General features: G+C 38.7%; 1 protein-coding gene across 1 annotated transcript in view; it reads right to left on the bottom strand.

Annotated features, from left to right (window-relative positions):
* Nucleotides 1–21,719, bottom strand: part of LOC306987728 (uncharacterized protein) — a 36,883-nt gene extending 15,164 nt beyond the window's left edge. The window contains exons 1-7 of the mRNA XM_079592249.1: nucleotides 21,591–21,719; nucleotides 18,317–18,957; nucleotides 17,652–17,747; nucleotides 7,966–8,199; nucleotides 7,544–7,691; nucleotides 7,414–7,440; nucleotides 2,967–3,506 (exon numbers count right to left, since the gene is read on the bottom strand). Of these exons, the coding sequence (XP_079448375.1) occupies nucleotides 2,967–3,506; nucleotides 7,414–7,440; nucleotides 7,544–7,691; nucleotides 7,966–8,199; nucleotides 17,652–17,747; nucleotides 18,317–18,957; nucleotides 21,591–21,597 (1,693 nt within the window). The 5' untranslated portion in view covers nucleotides 21,598–21,719. The remainder of the gene's footprint in view (nucleotides 1–2,966; nucleotides 3,507–7,413; nucleotides 7,441–7,543; nucleotides 7,692–7,965; nucleotides 8,200–17,651; nucleotides 17,748–18,316; nucleotides 18,958–21,590) is intronic.
* Between the last annotated feature and the right edge of the window lie 216 nt (nucleotides 21,720–21,935).

The following is a 21,935-nucleotide window of genomic DNA, read 5'->3' as shown; positions in this document are numbered from 1 at the left end:
AACTACAGGCTTACTCTTTTCATATCATGTGTAGCAACATTGACTGCCATCTGGTCAAATTAGGGAATCGCGATTCTCGCGAACACTTCATTAATTTGCCTGAAGACAAGAGGTCTTTGTCTCTTTCTCCATTACAACACACACAAGGAGACTCGTAACGTGACACCCCAACATTCCTCACACCAACATCTGCCTTCCACACACACACACCAAGACACCCACGTGTCTTGCACAGAGAAAAATAAATGCTAAATAGTCACTCTTAAATGTAATAAATATATCCCTTTTTGTGTTAAGATGTGTTTATAAACCATAGGAAAGCATATATATGTCCAAGTGTAACATTAATCGAACTTTAAATGTCTGTACTAATGCATAATAATCAAACGTTGTATTCCTGTAACCCGATGTGTTTAGTACCATTTTGAATCTTAAGACCTAACGGAGTTGAATCTCGAATCTTGACTGCAAGGTACAATAATATGCATTTATTCTAGGAAATACCCTATTTCTAAATATGAAGGTTAAATTCGATCTCTCACATGACATAGTCAAAGTGGGCGTGTCTTTACAAACAAAGAAAACTTTCCCGCTTTCGAATCACTGAAGGTTATTGGCTACTCGCGCCAAACGGAGGTGGAGCTATACATTCTTTAAAAACCCCAAAGCTCCCCCAAAACTCCCCTTCCTGTTCTTCTGTTCCCCGACTTCAGCATGTGAAATCTCCGGTCCTGAACTCCAATAAGGAGTTCCCTTCTTTTATTTTCTTTATCTAAGTTTCTTTTGTTTAATTTTCAAATTCCACTTTGTTCGTTTCCACCTACGAGTCGAACGCACGAAGCCTGAATTCCTCCAGTAACATATCACTTCCACAAGAGGCCTTCTTCAAAACTCGCGCCCTGTCCGAGGCTTCAGTAGAGAACGCGCCTCAGCACGAGCGCGCGCACTCTGCTCCGAGAACACGCGCAGGCTGGACACAGCTCCACACAAACGAACTTTGCAAGTATCAAACTCTAACGAGTTTCAATGTTTTAAGGTTTGTTTCGATTGATGTCTCTCAAAGGTCTGTGATGTTGCTACTCCTATGATCATTCGTGATTTACTTTCTCTTTCTCTCTCTACAATCTCAGCGCGTGCTTCGGCACGGCGCGCCCATCCTCAGAACTTTATCTCTCTCACCTTCTCTCTCTCATCTATTATTCGTTGTCTTGTGTGTTCACATGTAAGATATGTATAAACATATAATCAGGATGTGTAGTCTGTATATTCTCTAGTTTTGCATTTATTAAAACCATGTATTATAAATGACTGGTGACTGTTTAACGATTGTAAAAATACAAAGTCAATGAGGTAGATCCGAGCTACCAGCTCTTCTTAGTTACTACATTAAGTAGTTTTAATTTTATAAACACAGGAAAATTAATGTTCACGACCAGAAAGTTAATATTTCTTGGAGTTTATAAGGGATAACTTTATCGAGAGATTGATAGATTGATCTTTGATGGTTTTTGCGGGACAGACACCTACTTGATCATTACATGAATTTCCCTTAAAGGTTGTCTCATAATCGAAATTAAATAAGATTATTGATATATGAATGAGGAATTATAAGACGTTGTGATCGATTATTCATATATTCATATAATCTATACATTTCCAATTTTGATAATTTAATGTAACTGTAATATGCAAAATATTAATCATATTCATGATTAGTTATTAAAATTCCCTATGGATCATTTGAGTTAATTCATACGGACCCAGGGTCCGAGGCATATACATTACACATGTATAACTGTGCTGTTCTGCAAAACAACAAGCTTAAAAAAAATATATAAAAAAAAATATTTTAGGTACATCACCAGTGTAAGCTTCATAGTGAATAGGCCTACTTCTACATCACTCCGAGTCACATAGTGAATATAAAACTGCTAACTATTAATTAAAGACATGACAAATTAATGTTATTAATTCATTTTATTCAAACGTTCTGGAAAACTCATAGAAAACCTGTATCCAAACATTATGACACCCCGTTATAAAGATTAACTGGAAAATACAAGTGATCTGATCTATAAAGTTGATATCTCCATTTAACTTATAAATTGTAATATTATCCATCCATTTTAAAGTAATGATGTAGATGTAGATGTATAAACATTTGGGATATAATCTGGATTGTAGCAAATTATTACAATGAATAACTATTCGCAAGTGGAATGGTCACATTTCCACGGGACCAAACATGAACCAAAGAACACTACCGTTCAAAAGTTTGGGGTGAGTACGATTTTTTTTTATGTTTTAAAGTTTCTAATGCTCACCAAGCTAAGTTGATTTGATTAAAAATACATTCAAAACTTTAATATTGTGAAATAATATTACATTTAAACCATTTTTAATATATATATTAAAGTGCAATTTATTCCTGTGATGTCAAAGTCAAACCATTACTCCAGTATTCAGTGTCACATATGATTCTTCAGAAATCATTCTAATATGCTGAATTGTTGTTCAAGAAACATTTCTTATTATCAATGTTGATTTTTTTTTTTTTTTTTTTTGCAGGATTCACTGATGAATAGAACGTTCAAAATAACAGCATTCATTTAAAATATAAATATTTTGTAACAAAGTATTTACATTATCTATTGTTTTAATTTAATGTGTCCTTGAGGAATAAGACTTAATTTCTTTTTTACTGACCTGAAACTTTTGAATGGTAGATTGGTAGTATATATTTGTTTTTTGTAACCATCTGCATCTTTGAAAGTAACTTACAGTCTTTTTACACAAAATGCATGTGTTCTAAGATCACACTCCTCTGCATACATTTACAGAGTGAACTCTTATAAACAAAACAAAAAAAGTGTATTATTTGTCCAGTAAAGTATCAGCAGTGTACAGTATTCTGTCCAACCCTAAAACCCATGAGAAAGGCCATGAAGTGAGTATGCTGTCTCAGCTGTGTTTAATGGCGGTGATGACCATTGCTTCTGGGTTCTTTCCGTCCTGGTTGATGCAAGGGCTGAAGATAGGGTAGACACTCTCAGTAAAAGCATCGCTAAACGTGTAGAGATGAGAGCGCATCTTCACGTCATAGAAGGACACCTGGCCAGCTTCATAGTCCAGAAAGATGCCCAACTTCTGAGGCAGAGTGGGGATATGAAGAGGAACTCTGTGCCCAGCAAGGGCTTTCACTTCTCCGCTTTTCAGCCATAAACACCAGAAGCCGCCCTCTGGACTGAGACGGATTTCTCCTTTGCGTCGCGCCGACCCCCGGGCCACTCCTACGGTCCAGGCTGTCTTATGTCCCATGTCTACCTCCCAGTAGTGTCTTCCGGTGGAAAGACCCTCGCGCGCTAGGACAAACAGTGCTGGGCTGAAGCGGTGCGGCGTGTCGGAATGCGTGGAGCTCTTGCGGTGTTCTTCATAGTGCACCTGCCTTCCATCCTCGGAGAGACAAAGATCACGCTGAGCTGTGGTAGGATCCAAGATCACCTCACCTACAGAGACAACCCAAACCATGTGTGTTGAACACAAAAATAGACACAGAAGTGTTTCAGTTGATTTGATTCAGCTATATAATTATCCACAAATACATTAATGAAAAAACATGTTTTTCAACTCATTTAATCATGTTCTTTAACCCTTCGAAGCATTCCTTTGGTTTTTAGTGACCTGGGACATCATTCACTACCCTCCTCTTTTTCTAAATTATAAAATAATCCCTTCTTTCCTTTTCTTCTTTTCTTTGGTGTGTAACAATGTTAGTATATATTTCTTTGCTCAACAAAAATTTAATCTTTGATGATTGAATAAGTGCATTTCACCTTTATTCCACAAGGTGGCAATGTCTGATATACAATGATGAAGTGACGTTTCACATATACTTACCACAGGAAGCAAACAAAAGAACAGGAAAACTTTAAATTGATCAGTGAATTACTGCAGAGCAAGTAGAATAACTGCAGAGCAAGTAGAATAGAATAGAATGAGGCATTTATATAGCGCTTTCATATGTACTATCTGTAAACCCAAAGCGCTTTACAATCATATCAGGGGGTCTCTCCTCAACCACCACCAGTGTGCAGCATCCACTTAGATGACGTGATGGCAGCCACAGTACAACGGCTTACAATGTAACGGTTGCAACCGATTATAGGGTAAAATTGGGCTAAAGGCACACTGTGGTAAAGGGCACCTTTGATTTTATTTTCCTCTAAACCACTAGATGGCACAAACACTTTCCAAAACATCCACTTTTCAATATGCACATGGACATTTGGCTGATCCTTGATGCAATCGCGGGCAACAAAGTTGATTCTGTGCTATTTTGATATAATATTTGATGTTTTTTTTAAATATTGTAGATTTAAATTGAATATATTTTTAACAGGTCTTCTTAGGGATTTTCAGTTTTGTTCAAGGTAATTAAAACAAGGATTTTTCAATAACGGAAGAAGTATCTGGGGTACAAGGTGCCCCTGCTGTTTGGGCTAAAGGCATAATAATTAACATGATAATAAATAGCTGGCTGACTTTTCCATTAGTTGACATGACATGGTTAGATTCAGATGGTAAATATCATAATGTTATTAATATTAGGAAAGAATAATTTTAAGTTGGGTGTCCATCTTAGAGATAATACCCATATTTATAATTAAACCATATTTAAAATAAATCATATAATAAAATATAATTTATTGTTACTACTGTAAATCTATATTAAATTATTATGGGATCTCCTTCAATACTTTCAGAATCTTTACTTTTTAAAATAATTTTATTTCTGTTTTTTAAAAATATATTTTTATATTAATTTTAATGAAAAAATAATAATTATTTTATTTATCAAAATAAACAGAAAATAGTACAAACTTTGCTAAAGTGATTGTTTTGAACAAGTATTAACTTGGATGGAAATGCCATCGCAAGTTTCTTAACTGTGAGTGTAAATGCAATTAAGAAAAATAACATTTAAATGATAATTTTGCTACAGTTTTAGCTTGAACATGTTAAACATAATAATTTCTGTAATACATTTTCATTTTAATTGTGCAACTTATGGAGCGTTAAAATATGGATTCAATTTACATATTAAAACAAGTGTATGAAATAGCAAATGTAAATTATATAATTAAATTTTAAGTCTGCACCAAACGTTCCACAAATGTAAGGGAAAACTTTAATTTAAATACAGAAATGCATTGCCATTTTACATATTGCATTGTCCTTTTGCATACATTTCAAATTGAATATTGCTACCCATATGCTTCCATACTGCTGTGCGTTTTCCGTTGAGAAGACGAACAAGAAGCTGAGCTCGTGACGTGAGGTGCTGTCAAAAGCAGTTATATATTTGCGCTTTTCTATATTGTTCATCCAAAACATAAAATATTTAAATGTTTTTTGTTTATTTAAATACAAAGTTAAATTCTGTATTTTTATTCTCGCTTACTGTTATATGAAATAATGACATTACAAAGTGAAATGGTTATGGTTAGGGGTTCGGGTTAGGAGAATAAGTTGACTTGTATTCAAGTTACTTACAGTCAGTAGAATATCTGTTGGAGGACCAACAATAAAGTGTTAGTAAATATTAAAGCTGCAGTCCGGCACTTTTTTGTGTTTAAAAATATCAAAAAAGACATTTTTGAAAAAAAACTTAACCAGCCAGTGTTCAAAACGATCTGCTTGCCTTACCTCGATTCAAAACGGTAAGCTTGTAATAATGATTTTAATTCCAGTGGTACTGGTGGATTTCCGCGGGAATTTCGAGCATGTCTTTGCGTCATTACGTCACTTCTGTACACATAGAGAATGAGTCCCGGCTAGTCGGCTATATAGCGTGTGTGGATGATGGTGGAGTTTTAGCTTAGCACTTGGTATGGCGGATCCCGAAAGTTTAAAGCGACTATCACCAGGGACAACTGGAGAGTCACCAGTTGTAAAACCCAAAAGACTTCGGACTTCAGAGTGGCTACAGAAAAAAAGAGACTGCAACCGAGCCCATGCTAAAAACCAGGATATACATCGACAGGGCTTTTGAAAGGTGGCGTGAACTCCGTGTTTTGAAGGGGTTCAAAATGTATGTGAATAAAATTTGATTATATTACAGTTTTAAATAAGCATTTGATTACACATACGTGTGTGTTTTTTATTTAAAAGAGAAACAGTTATAAGGAACATAAATTTGTTGGTATGACAATTAGAATTTATACTGCACAGAAATGAAAACTAAACTACAGGTAGCCCTAATACACATTAAATGTAGTCACGCAATAATGATGTAGAATAATTAATAATTTGAGAACAAAATATATTTTTCACGTTTTGACGTGATATGCAATCGTTAGATTTAATCAGCATGATATAGCCTACTGCAATGCTTCCCCCCACCCCCCGAATTTGGTCAGAACAAAAGTGAATGTTACTTACTTGTTCAGATGACATTTACCGATGAAAATTCTAATGTTGGTTAACGTTAGGCCTATACACTTTCAAAAAGTATACTCTGAGATTGCTGATGACAGTACAGTATCCACAGCGACGCGGCAGCGACAGGTTCTCCTCAATACATTGTGTTCATCCGCGCTGTTTCATGCCGATTTACTACCCACGCACAGTTAATAATTCCGCGAATAACTGCAATTGCAGATTTCGAACAGAGATGGCGACAAAGAGGAAAAACGACGGACTGCAGCTTTAAGCAGACAGTCTACGAATACTCTAATGACAGATTAGTTGACATGTAGCTGCAAAGTTACTTTTATTTAGTAGAATGTCTAAAGTGGACTATCGAAATAAAGTGTTACCTATTTATTTTTTTTGGGCGGTGCAAGCTTTTTTTTTAAAGGATTAAAGGGGGGCATGACAAGAAGTTTGAGAACCACTGTAACTACATCATCATCAACCGTAGAAGTTAAATTCCAATACTCAAGGACAGATGACGCTTGAAAGTGCCGAATGTGTTCTTGATATCGAAGATGTAGCTTTTGTACAGCTGTTGAGATGCCCTTCATTTTACACTGCAATGGATTTCATTGACTGCTTTAAACATAACTTAATTAACTAGATATGAGAGCATGACTTGTCTTGTTAGCTAAGTACAGTATAATGGGAACCGATATTTTTAGATTTTCATGATGATCTGTGAAATCTGTTATTTGTAAAGAAAACGTGAGCTCTGCTTGTTAATGAATGGTTCCTATTGTGCTGGTAAGGGTTTGCATATTTCGGAGTGATTTTAATGCATTGTTATGCAGCTGTTGGAGGGTTTTGGGTAGTTGCTTTCTGGATAAAAACCTTTGATATTCTGATTTGGAGACATGGCTCGACTGCATATTCGTCAAAATAATACTGAAAAAATAAATAAACTTAAAATCTAATGCTCATATGAATAGCACTTACTTGCATAGTTTTGCAGCTTCCTGAGCTCTGCAAGGGAAATAAACACTGCATGATTACAAAGATCATGTAAATTAGCTGTTGATGAATGTTTATAGTACAGTGCATGGAAGAACTAGACATGGTTCTTCACCTTTCCCATAAAGCTGTTTGACCTCTTGTTGGAATTTGTCAACCAGAGAGCAGACTGACTTCCTGATGGTGCTGAGGTACAGATCTGTGTTTACAGACACCAATGACCAATCAGATGGCTCCGGTGGAGGAGGGAGAGATGGGAGGAACTATGAGGGATTAAATATTAGGTGAAATATTAGAGAATAGCTCAAATGCACACACTATTACACGCTATTTTTACTGACAAGCTTTCAACAGGATTATTTGATGAATAGAACGTTCAAAAGAACAGCAATTATTTGAAATAGAAATCTTTAGTAACATTACAAATGCATTTACTCTCACTTTAAATAAATTTCAGGCATTCTTACTGAATAAAAAAAGTATTAATTTATTTCGGAGAAAAAAAAAATCAAAGAGTTCAAGGTAGTGTATACTGACCTGTAGAAAGAGCACCTTGTCCTGTGTTTGAGCCAGTGCATCAAGCTCGCTGCTCCTCTTCCTCAGTGCGCTGAGCTCTTGCTCCAGGCCGCTGGCGAGATCTCTGGCCTGCTGGTCCACTTGTTTCTGTCGCGCCGTGATGAGCTCCAGAAGGTCAGCCTGCGACTGCTCTAACAACCGCTGCAGCTCTGCGTAAACAGCCCAGCTATCCTCGATCTCCTTCTGACTGTTCTCCTGAATGCAGACAGGATGCCATTCTTTATTATCATACAGCAATTCATTCTGATTGCATTTGACTGACTTTAACAAGCTACCACTCTCAAATAATCTACCAATTATTTACTAATCTTTAACACGTTACTGATCTCAAATCAATCATACAGCGGTTCTGAAATCATACTCTCATTCACAATCAAATGTTCCTGGTGAAGATGTGTTGCGTGAGCATTGACCTCAGTGATGCTGAAGTCAATTAAAGTATGTGGGACTGAGAATGAGAATAGAGAGCTACAGCAAATGAAAAAGATGTTCAGTAAATAGCACCATACATTTTGCCGCTGTCTAGTCTGGGTGATAAAAAAGCATGTAAGCCACTTCCATGGCAGTACAAAGCCTCTCCATCACCAACACTGCTGTTGTGCCTCAACATCCTGCTGCTCCAGGCTAAATAACAGTGGATCTCAAAGTTGTTTGGCCCCCAGAGGTGAATGGTTCAGGCTGTCCACTCACCAACCAAGCCCCAGCTAAGGGTTAAATAGCTGGAAAGATGAAGTTCAAAATCCTGTTTGGGCTTTCCTTTCTATGGGAGTAAACCCCCCCAAAAAACTGAAGTAAAGCCCCAAAAGGCGGTATGGTGCAATTACTATCACCTTACCGGCAGCTCCTACAGCCAAGCTTATGTCAAATGTAGTGCACTGCTTAACTTTGGATCACACCAGTGTGATCAAGCGTCTACCAAATGCATAAATGCATAAATGTAAATGTAAAACCAACATAGGAGGAAGCAACTACAGGTTGCCTTCGTCGATAGGAGAGGTCATTATATCTCTCTGATCAGCTACTGCCCATCCTAAACCATGCAGCCCCATGGTCAGTAGTGTGATGCTGCATACAGATATGCCTTCCAATTGTGGTTCTGAATGTCACCTCTCACCTTGCCTCTCAACATCCTCTGGAAAGTTGAAGATCCTAAGTGTCTACACCCCAACACTGTGCTCAGCCCAGGAAACAAAAGACAAGGTTAATGAAAAGGAGTCTGAAAATATCATCTTGCTCATTGACTTTAATGTTAGAGTCGGTTCTGATTGCATCTCTTGGCCAGACTGCTTTGAACATTTAAGGTCAGCAGGATGAACATCAACGGACAACGACTCTTAAAGCTCTGCTCCTATCACAAATTGTGAATCACAAACACCTTTTTTTTCCAAACTAGGCATCTGTATAAAGTCTCTTGGCGGCATCCAAGGTCTGGACACTGGCACCAACTTGGTTTGGTAATATCCAGGCTGCCATCAACAGTGTGCTTGTTACTCGTAGCTTTCACAGTGCTGGTTGCGACACTGACCATTCACTAGTGTGTAGCAAAGTTCGGATATGGCCCAAAAAGATTCAACAGTGCAAGTTGGAGAGCGGCCCCAACATTAACATCGCAAGGGCAGCGAATATACAACTGCGTGCAGAATTCTAGATAAAAGAAGAAACAGCCCTTAAAACAGCACTGCTACAACAATTGAAGAAAGGTGCCAATTTTTGTAAGACAACATCCATGACATAGCCACATCATTCATGTGTATCAAGGAGAGAAACAGCCAAGACTGGTTTGAAACACCTACTAGAATTGGAGGCTGTCATCGCTGCCAAACAAGAAGCCCTAATTCACTATAAAAAAAATACCTGTCCTCGAAAAACCTTGCTACAATAAAAAGGCAAGAAGTGACTCACAAGCAAGAGGCTGTGCCAATGAATATTGGCAAATCTATGCTAGAATATCCAATCCTGCTCTGAAAGTGGAAACGTGCAAGGCAAGTACGAGTGGATGAATAGAGCCTTCGGGCCCTCTGCAAACAAGATTGCTCCTCTGAAATCCAAGGAAGACATCAAAGACTAGGATAAACAGATGGAAAGGTGGGGCGAACACTACCAGGACCTGTATACTACAGAGAACATAGTTACTGACTCAGTCATTGCTCTCTGATCTGTCTGTAATGGCAGAACTGGATCTATCCCCAACAAAGAAAGAACTTTTACCCATGGTAAAACACTGGGCAAGAATGCATCCCAGCAGAGGTGATCCAGTATGGGAAAGCAACGCTCATACCCAACTTGCACAAGTTTTTCAGGCAGTGCTGGGAAAAGGGATCAGTCTCCCAAGATACAAACATTGAATCACTGTACAAGAACAAGTGTCGGCCAACAAGGTACTATCAGCAAGAGGCAAGACCTTGCTGACGGACCTTGGCAAGCACTCTCGAGAGCGATTGGGGGAAATGCATAAAGACACAGTCTGGGCCACATATGGGCCATGGCGTCCAGACCCAGAGGTGCTGGAGGAGTCAGAGAGAAGTAGAGGGGACATTGCATTGTTTCCTGTGTAACGAAGAGGTAGACCTCTTCTTCGTAAACATTTTCCCAAATCTGTTTCACTACCTTGGGGTGGAATTTCCATTGCCTGTGTGTCACAGCCTTTCTAGACAGTTGTTCTTCTCCCATATTCATATGCTCAGGAATGTAAATCGCCCTGGACAGAACAGGAACTTGTCACAAGCCCATAGCAGAACCTGCTGCACTAGTCTGTTCAGACGGCGCGAACACAGTCCGCCTTGGCGATTAGGACATGGTAGCCCCTTAACTGCCAGAGGAAGTACTTCAGGGCCAGAAATACAGCCAGCAATTTGAGGCAATTGATGTGCCAATCGAGATGATGACCTCTCCAGATCCCTTGGGCTGGATGGCCATCTAAGACCGAACCCCAGCCCGTACAGGAAGTGTCTGTCGTTAGCATCTTGTGAGGACCCAAAGGAATAAACAAGGGTCTGAACCAAATAAAAAGGGTACTAAGCCCATGGCGCATAACCCTCATTTGCCTCTGGGGATTGGCCTCTGGATGTAATCCCCTGGCTCTGAGCCACAACTGAAATGGTATCATGTGCAGGATGTATTACTGTGGATGTAGCCTCCATAAGACCTAGAACTCTCTCAATGTAATGGAAGGTAATTCCCTGACTGATATTGCTCAGGGTGTTTAACTTGGACTCGATATGTGCAGAAGACAGCTGTGCCCGTAGGGTGACCGAGTCACATAGGAGTCGGACCCCTAAATACATTGTCCTCTGGGCAGGAGAGATTTTTTTTTTCTTGGCATTGAGTCTCAACCCTAGAGATATGAGATGAGGTAGGAAGATATCCCAATGTGGAAATGCAAGCTCTTGAGACTTGGCCAAAATCAGCCAGTAGTCTAAGTAATTTAGAATGCAACTAAATTTTGGAGTTGCAACGGATTTTGATTGTGAGAAAAAGGTTCAGACAATGAAGATCTAAAATTGGACACAACCCCCCATCTTTCTTGGGAACCAAAACGTACCAACTGTAATAGCCTGACTCTCTCTTTTGGACGGAAACATGCCCCTTTTTCCAATAGAGTCTACAACTCTTGTGACAGCAAATGCACCTGCTCCAGGTAGTGGGGACCACACCATTGAAACGCAGAGGATTTTGCACAAACTGTATTCTGTAGCCTTTTGCTATGGTCTTTAAGGCCATTTGGCAATAGTTTTGACGCTGCCAATTTCTATGAAAGGAGTACTAATATTTACACTTCGTCTTGTTGGGGGTATGTCAAATGTTCTGTGCTCTGGGACATGGCAGGAAACGACTGAACATGTAACATTTCGCTGGAGACTGGTGCCCCCGGTCTGTGGCTGCGGAGATTGAAGGGTGCCGGGAAGGAGCTTCTGGGCAGTCCTGGGCGCACAAGTCTCAGGATATATTTTTGGCCGCGATGACGTTCATATGTCCAGCTTTATCTTAGGTTGCTGAGTATGACGAGCCACTCCCCAGTCTTTGCACTCGCCACACTCTGCTTGTGGGTTTCCCTCCGTAGAGGGGCCGGACCTGGTTGGGTGTCTGACAGCCCCTACCCTTGAACACAACAGGGGAGAAACTTATCAAAAGCCTCTGTGTGTCTCTTGACCTCCTGGAACCTAATGACAACCGTATTAACAGATTTGCCAAATAGGCAGGAAGGCAACACAGGGAAATCAAGGAGAAACACCCTATCCTTCTCCTTGATACCCGTAAGGTTGAGCCACAGATGCCTCTCTGTAGCGACCATAGCAGCCATAGAACGGACGATGGCACAGACCATCTGCTTGGTTGCGTGAAGAGTGAATAAATCGTGAATTCGCCTCCTCATTAATGCCCCTGCTCGCACTCAAATCCTTCAGCAGGTCAGCCTGCAGAACCGCCATAGTATGCAGGGCAGAACAAGCCTGACCCGCTGCCTGAAACGCTATCTAGAAAAGACAAAGATAAATATATTTTTCACTAGCAAAGACAGATACCTGAAGGCTGTCTGTTTCACATCTATTTATAGCCTCTCCCGAGCACACTTTCCGATTGTTATCGTCAGAGGTTATTTAAGCCAAATTATTGGCGTGTTTGCCACACGCTTCAGAACCAGTCGAACAAAAAATTTATTTCGTTAGCGTTAATGAAAAAGCATCAAGTTTAGATTTTGATATGGAACAAAAGCTAAACTATGCAAGCCTACAATAATTAAATAAGTTAAATAATACAAATGAAGACTTCAGATGCAAAAACATTTAAGTCCATCTGACATCTTTCTTGTAAATTAGCTTGTTTTTTATTATCTGTCTCCTATGTTTACGTTTAGTAATTTCACTGCAATGAAAATGTTATTAGTCGGTTATTGAAATTCCTTATTTTCAAAAATGTCAGTCAGTCAATTAATTGGTCTTTAACAAATTTGGTTGTATTTTGCTGCAAAACCAGCTAAGTCCATGTGTGCTTTAAAAAAATAAAAATAAAAACTCTAAGTCTCCTGTCATCAGTGGAATAGAGCTGTTCTTTATTGTAGGTTATGTCGGTTTCTATCAGAGGTACAGCAGCACACGGAACACTGTTGTGTTTACATGCTAATCGTGAAATCCTGTCATTGCCACTGTAATGATTTTCTTTGTCCTTAGAACGGGCAGAATTATGAGTTTGATGACGTTTCCTTTTAACAGTGACTGAACCTACCACAGGTTCATCCATTTCGTCATACTCCTCCATCTTGAGATAAAAGTATTTTTAAACAGGATAAAAACTTGCAGCTCAACAATTGAAAGCATGACGTCATTCATCTTGAAATCATATGATGCAATTCATGTCTTCTGGATGGTTCTGTGAACTTAGAGGCTTTTACTAGCAAAGGGAAGTGGTATTTAGAAGTTTCTGCCAATTAACCCTTCATGACCTGCCATAGAACAATCTTTTTTTTCTAGACATTCAATTCAATTCAATTCAAATGTATTTGTATAGCGCTTTTCACAATACATATTGTTTCAATTATATTTTATTAAAGACAGAAATTTCATAAATGTCAACCTCAAACTTGTCAATGTAAAAAACTTGCATAAAACACTTTAAAACTACACACAATTGATTTGATTGAACTGTTTACATAAATAAGTTTGTAAGATACACTAATTTTTATAAACAGTGCGTTGTGGAGTCAAAAAAGGGGGGGGGATACCATGTAAAATATTAAATTACACTATATTATACACTACAATTAAGTGGTAAAAAAAAAAACTGTAACCTGTACATTATCAGAACTAAACATGCAGAAAGGCTGTGATTACACTTCCAGTCCAGAATAACGCAGAGGGGCACTTTTGGCATGCCTCACATATGAATGGAGTGCATTTGTATTTGTGGGGTCAAATAGATAACATTTTGCTTTTGAATATTGATTTAACATTTAATTGGTAAAAATATAATATAAATAGACCTTGTCAGAACAGTTCTTGTGTAAAAAATAATAAACTACATTATCAGACCTAAACATAGGCCTACAGATAGGCACCCCTACATATACACAGGCAACCCTAGCTGTCATATGACTTGTGACAGTTCCTGTCCAGCATAACACAGAGGGGCACTTGGCATGCCTCACACATGAACGAAGTGCATTTCCCACATAGCCTGCATTTCCTGCGCCCCTGTGTGGCTTTTTTTTGCCAACTGTACCAGAAATTGCAACAGGTAAGTGCTGGTAGCTCTCCTGTGCTGGTTGTACACACAGCTCCGATGACAACTGTTCTTAGAAGGCCTGGTGTGTCATGAGGTTGCTCCCCCTGGCTGCTATGCAGTAGCTTGTGCAGAAAGTTGCTGTTTGTGACAGCAATGTCAATGAAATGGTGCAGCGCAGTCATGTACCACTTCTTGCTTTTTTTTCCATGAGGAAGAGTAGCCAATCAACTGATCTGACAGGTCAACTCCCCCCATGAAGCGATTGTAATCTTTCACAGTAGAACGCAGTAGAGAAACATACAGCAAATGGGAGTCAAATGTCGCAGCTTGTGACGTCACAACATGCGACAAACCCTGGGGTCATAGTGTACAGAACATGATTACGTCAATGAACCATCGGAAGACGTAACTATCAATCGCAGATCTATAGAACATGTGTGCAAAGACGTAGCCTGACTACGTCAGACTTCCTACTTCCGCTAATTTCATTTCGCTCCTGTAGTTAGTCTGAGATAGCGTCCTATCTTTCAGTTTTCCACCGGCCTTCGGATGGCCGGGCCAATCAACGAACAGAGGGCGGGCTGAGAGCCGTGACGTAGACGCTAAGCGCCGAGTTTTACATTGTAGGTCAGAGAAATCGAAAACCGAAACGAGACACGGGATGCAATTCGCTTTGTTATGGTGAACCAGTGCCGCCGCTCCCACCACGCGCTGTGCGTAGGGAATCAAGAGCTGAAGGGGCACCAAAAAAATAGCGTTCCGGGAGTCTCCCCCATATTGATAGCGGCTCACTGACGCCCACGAATTAGTTAAAATCTCCTGAATCTAGAGCGATCGCGCCTGCGAGACAGAGACTGTGCTCCATACCGCGTAGCGCGTGCACGGCAGAGAGAGCAAGAGACCGCGCGCGTGCCTCATGAAGCTTCTCGGGGTAGAGGGCATCATAAAGGAATTATGCTTAGGGCACCAAAATGGCTAGCAGCGGCACTGGCTGTGTTTAAAAGATCTAATCCTAAATTTGAGAGTTGGCTACAAATATTTTCTTGTTTCACTCTGTCAAAAATAAGTTTAGAGGCCGTGATTGTACCGTGGATGCGTAGATTAACGACGCATAATCTGCAAAAGTCGTTTACAGCCATGTTCACTCCGGTATTTCGCTCGCATCATCATGTGTTTACAGTGTAAGTTCGATCATAGATTTGAGTTCGATGCATGATGTCTGTGGTTCGATGCGGCTGTACAGGCGCATAACATACGTCCTAACTAAACTTATCTGATTGGCTTACGGGTAACCAATGATTTTAAACTTCAGACAAGTGCCCCCTAGCGAGAGAGAAAACACTTCTCTATTATGCCATTCCAGACTCTGTCTATGAAGCAAAGTGAAGTAGCAGAGTCTGGTATTACCAGGCTAGCAAAGACGTGCCATGCATTTTAGTTTTTTTTTGTAAACGCATATTACGCAATTTGTGCAGACTCATTAGAGGTTGAAAACAACACAACAGGAACATGTTGGAGGCTTGATCTGAACATGTAACATCTCTGGTTTTGTATGCAAAAAGAATTATTGAGCCAGCCATTTGGTTTCAGTTTCTATATGTTCTTAAACAGAGACACGTTGGTCTTAAAGGGTTAACAGTCATGTCTGAATGGGCTAAAACTGGGATCTAGAAGCAAATGTATTTGATCAACGTACACTATGTGCGGAGAGCATTCGCTCAATATCGTTATCTAATTTTTTGGTGGCATTTAGCGGCTTTTGCATACGAAGTCTTCAAATACACTTTATGGAATTAATCTCACTTTATTTACCAATGTTTTCACTACTGACCTTCAACGATCACATTCAACCATACAAATACCCACAGATGATCTGTAATTTTTATTTTGTATTTAGTTTTAAATTTGAATATGCTTTAGGATGGCAGAGAAGCTGAACAGTGCGTTTTATGCTATCTTTTGTATGGCATGAATTTATTTTTCATGCAGCTTGATGAAAATTTGTTTTGCTTTTGGTGTGAATAATAGGCCAATCCTGAAAGATTCAAACTTTGGGTAACACTTTAGTATTGGGAACACAAATTCACTATTAACTACGACTTTTGCCTCAATAAACTGCTAATTTATTGCTTATTAATAATGTCGTTTTTGTAGGTTTAAATTATTGGGTAGGAATAATGGATGTAGAAAATGGTCATGCAGAATAAGGCATTAATATGTGCATTAAAAGCACTAATAAACAGCCAAGATCCAAGTAATATGCATGCTAATAAGAAACTAGTTAATAGAGAATTGAATCCTAAAATAAAGTGTTACCACATTTTCTTGCTGTGGAAATGCACATAACACTTCCAGGACAGAGACCAGAGAGGAGCCCTGACACAAACACATGCCGTATAACTCATGAGATTTCATGTTAAACAGCAGCATGCAGAATGTCACTGTGTGTTTTAACAGGACAGACCGGTTGAACCGCTTAAACTTATACAGAAGAACTGTGTTGTTTCACCACCAGTTTAGCTCATCTGCCAGCATATAATACCTATCACCTATATGCTCAGACATCTTTATCGCTGTATAAAGTAATTACTGTAATGATTAATGTTCTAAGAAATCTTAAGTTATTTGCGCCTGCAGATATTTGTATTGTCTCTTTCTCTCTCTCTCCAACCACTATGTAATTGGACCCATTTGTATTTTTAAATGACTCATGGTGGCCCTGTGCTCTATTTACAGTTATTGAGCAAGCAGAACACTTGCACATTAATATACTGTATACAGTTCCAGGACAGAGACCAGAGAGGAGCCGTGAGTTTGTTTCATTTCCTGAAGTGCTTGTGCTGTTAAGCATTTGCTAGAAAGTTGTCTCAGTTAAAGAGGGGTGTGACAACATGGGCAAATATTTGCAGTGCTCTTGCTGGTTTTGCCAGATTAAACAAATGGTAAACAGATTCTTAACAAAACAAGCTAAAGTAGAAGCAGTAACCAGCATGTGACTGCACTGAGAATTTTCCAGTTGTTTAGTTTACTGGATAAGGATTTTAAAAAAAATGTTTTTTTAAAGAAACATAGATTGCAAAGAGCGCTTTCTTACCTATGGACATTAAATAGCTAAGCATAACTGTAAAAAAAAAAAATTAGTTACTCTGATTTTTCCCTACCTACTACTTTTTTTCCCCTACAGCATCCCAGGCCTGGATAACAACTTTTACAAAACGGACAACACAAATAATTAATTTCCAGGCTTTGCCACAGCCTGTACCCTTACAGGGGACTGAGATTAAGGTGTACAGATTGGTCTGCAGATGGAGGCACGAAGACGAAAGGTTCCAATGTACAATGTACAGTGCTGGTCTGTACATTGAAAAAGAAATATGATCAAAGATCACTCCTTCAAGATAAGTAGCATCACAAAGTATAAATAGACTCACTTTCAGGACTTTGATAGACTGCTTGATCTCCTCGAGTTTCTTTTCTCGCTCCTTGATCAGATGTTTTAATTCTGACCTTTTCTTTCCCAGTTGAGTCTGTGAACCAAACAACAAGATCCAGTCACATTTCCACAATTGTCAAGCTCAGTTATAATCCTGTCGGTCAATTTGAACCATTTTGATTTTTGAGATGTCTGAAGTACTGGGTAACAACCAATGATGTTCACCTTGACTATTCCTCATTTGGGTCATGAACATGCACAGTTGTGCAATGTGCATACATAATTCATAATTATAATATTTTAGGGTTAATTTGACATTTCAGGAACAGTGTTACATTTATTTGATATATTTTGCTATGCTGTTTCTCAACTACCTTACGAAGTTTTATATTCATTAATTCATGCATTTGGCAAATGCTTCATTCCAAAGCAACATACATTGCATTAAATGCATGCTTTTTTTCCAGTTCACACATTCCCTCCTTGGTTTTTCTAGTTCTATTCTGGACAGTTTGAATTAAGGTTTATGAATTTGTTTTACTGAGTTTACTGTTTCACCGGATTCTTTCAAAGTCTGACTTTTGGTGAACTGTACTGAATCCAGTTATGGTCAGTATAAGAATGTATACATTTTTTAAAAACACAATACAAGTGTTAACTCACCGTTTTTTTCTTCCACTCTCGTTCGGTGGAGACAACATTATGCGCTTTGTGTGAGGACTCTGCGCACTCCTTACACACGCACACATGATCGTTTCGGCAGTAGGCATCCAGTAGACGTTTGTGTACCTTGCACATCTTGTCCTCCAGGTTGTGAATGGGCTCCACCAGCTTGTGCAAGGTCATCGCCTTTCCCTTCTTATGGTTCCGTAGGTGAGCTTCACAAAATGAACCAGGGCAATTCAGGCATGACTTCTTGGCCTTCATCTTCCTGCCAATGCAGGCATCACAGGGTACCTCTCCCGCTTTAGCAAAGTCTCCCCAGTTGTCTTCTTTCTGTAAGCTTGGGGAGTGTGTTAACTCAACGTTGCCCTTGTCACTTCTGTTGGAGGACAGTGTGGATAGACCCTGGAACTGCTCGGCTATCTCAGCTAGCACACAGTTGACGCTGAGCTCTGGTTTTCTGGAGAAAGTTTTCTTGCACATGGGGCACACAAACTTCTTGCTGTGATTCCAGAAGCCCTGCAGACATGCCTTGCAGAAAGTGTGGCCACAAGGAGTTGAGACGGGCTCGACGAAGACCTCCAGACAGATGGAGCAGGAGAACTGCTCCTCTGACAGGACTCGTCCTGGAGATTGTGGGCCTGCAAAGGTTAGGGTTAAGGAGATGGAATTAGACGGGTGGCAGTAAAAAGTGGAAGAGGAAAGAGTAGGACGATGGAAGGCCATGGTATAAAGACACAATTATGTCTTAATACAGTAGGCATGTTTACATGCACTAATTTTACTCGATTGGAATAAATCGATTTCATATTCTGAAGCTTGTTTATGTGAACCCTAAACATTGCAGTCTGATTCATATTAGTTTACATGTGCATTACATGTATTTCAAACAAAGCGCATTGCTCAGTCAGAACCGGAGAAAGTGACACAATAATGTCACTACAAATATAAGTGTTGTTTTTGATAACATGTCTAAAAAGAAAACATGCACATTACAGCACTGCTCATGTATGCAAGGTATTTTTTTTCCGATTGAAAAGATTCCATTATTTTCCTGTTGATTATTTCAGATCTACACCACCCCTTGCAAATCCTTTCGAATTGAATTCAGATCCATCTCATTTTGATCAGTGTTTACATGAAGGCTTTTCTGTCCAATCAAGCCATAATTCTGATTACTAATGGATTATTTAGATGCATGTAAACGTATCGCTACTCAATACTTTCCCAATCCCATCGCTATGGAAATACATGCTGTTAGCAAGGATTAGGATTTTGAAACTTGCAGGCAAATAAAAATAAATTTAGGTATTTTGTAATTCGATTGAGATGATAGTCTGATTCAAGCGTTTTTGTTGATCAGATTATGTCAGGCCTACACCGTCCCTTCCAACCAGATCAACGTTTCATTCGGATCACATGTAAACACCTCTGTCGGATTAATTGAAGTGTTTACATGAAGCCTTGAAGATTAATCTGATTACTAACGTATTACTTGGGGGCATGTTTTCCCATCACTATCAAAGTACATGCTTTCAGTTCATTGTATATGCAAATTTGAAACTTCCAGGTAAACAACATTATTTCAGTATATTTTCCATTTGCTTATACAACATTTATATTAAATGATTATATGTTTCCACCTGAAGGTGTGAATGAAACAGGACTAAAACATAATTTGAGATGTTGTGAAATGAGATTGTCTAATCACAGGATCTGGTGAGGCAAAGGCATGAGGTTTTTTTTCGAGCATTTGGGAATTTATTCAGTAAGTGTGTTTCCATCATAGTTTATGTGCATGTTTTCTAAAACAAATCTGCCTCATTTAATTGTATTTGCCTCTTAAAGTTTCTACCCAGTGTTTTTTTTATAAAATACTTTCAGGTCCCTCCTCCTATTCAAAGGACTTTCGGGGACACCCATATCGATGAAAGCAAACAAAATGCAAGACACATACTGAATTTTTTTTTTGCAGTAAATGATTATAACATTCACAAAAACAAACAAAGATATACATAATAATACTGACTATTGAATAAAGTGAATAGAAACAGCTCTCCAGGCAATTTCGACAGTATCAGAGGAAAGGCCTGGCATTAAACTGGGAGTGTTAGTGTAGGCGTTAAGCATGTGAACACAAAGGTCAGGTTTAGTTTCAGGTAAAGGTGGTCCATTATTCGAAGAGTTACTGAAGCCCTTGGTTACTGAAGCCATTGTGTCCTTGAGCGAATTACTTCAGCTTTCAAATGGTGAGGAAATGTGTGCAATTGCTGTGTAGGAAAAAAGACTGAAACAATGGAACAAAATTGAGGTTCATTTGAGAGTTACAGTATAGACTTTAATGGAAGGGGAAATGCAACATTTTACCAGCCACTGAAAAACCCATATTGTTCTACCAATGAAAGGAATATTGGAAAGCGATGTGTTTACATCCCTGCTTAGCCCTAAAGTATTATTAAACAAGGCACTCAAGCACTTTATAATGCACAAAACTGCAACAGATTTACAAGCCCAATGGATTCAACAGCCAGTCACTAACAGCAACAAGTGAGAGACCAGATTTACGGCTTATATAAGCACAAACTCAGTCACAGATTCTTATCAGACGTGTGAAGGACGTGCAAATAGCACAGCGCAGACGTCACAGTGTTATCCCAGGAATGTTGTACAACTGGGTTTTCAACTTCAGCAACATTCAAATCTAAACAAATGTCTGTTCCTGTTTGCTCTTTTACTTCTCCAAAATAAATATAAAAACTAAAACTGTTGATATTATTTAGTAGGACTTAAGTACATCTTCATATCTTTATAAGCATTTATAATAAACAAAAAATGTTATGTCATTTCTATTGAAACTTGCATGTCATGTATTTATATATATATTTAATTTCAGATTTGTAATGTTTTTTTTATTATTATTACGAATTGTATATTTTAAAAGTGTACTTAAGTGTGTTAAGAAACATAGTCATGTAATTGTAAAGTGTCATTTTATTTTATAGCCTGTTATCAGCAAGTAGTTTTTTTAAAATGCTTTTAACATTTGAAATAAACAACAAGAGCATTTGGCTTCATCAGAGGAAGCAACAAACAATAGCAAAATCATTTGATTAATGCTAATCAAAAATTACAGTAAATTTGCTTCTTAAAACAGCCACCATATTTTAATTTTTTACTTTTCATAAATTTTTCATTAACTGTCAGTCATTTAAAATAGAATGATAAACCAAGAATAGACTATGCGTACGTTGAATAAACAGAGATTGTGACTTACACTGCATGATGAAGGATCTTGTATTTTCTTTCAATGCTCTCCTAGCTTGTGAAGGGTGCGTGAGAATAAAACCTGAACAAAACCTGTTCTCTCACTCATTCTCTCTCATCTGTTTGCTGTGTGGGTGTGTCTTCAGAGCACCTGTGACTGGAGGTTTAGGGATCAGCAGTTTGAATTGCTGACTTGAAAATGAACCTTGTATTTTGAATTCACATTTTGTTTTTAAAAGGTTTTAACATATTTTATGAAATCTGTAATCAGCACAGAACACTTTGTGCAAGTTATTATGATAGTTTTTTAATACTATATGATTATACTGATAATTGAAATGACGTGCCATGATGT

The sequence above is a fragment of the Phoxinus phoxinus genome, assembly GCF_949152265.1.
Source record: "Phoxinus phoxinus genome assembly, chromosome: 2".
NCBI lineage: Eukaryota > Metazoa > Chordata > Actinopteri > Cypriniformes > Leuciscidae > Phoxinus > Phoxinus phoxinus.
The sequence above is the reverse complement of the archived record's forward strand: the minus strand, read 5'-3'. Positions and strand labels throughout refer to the sequence as shown.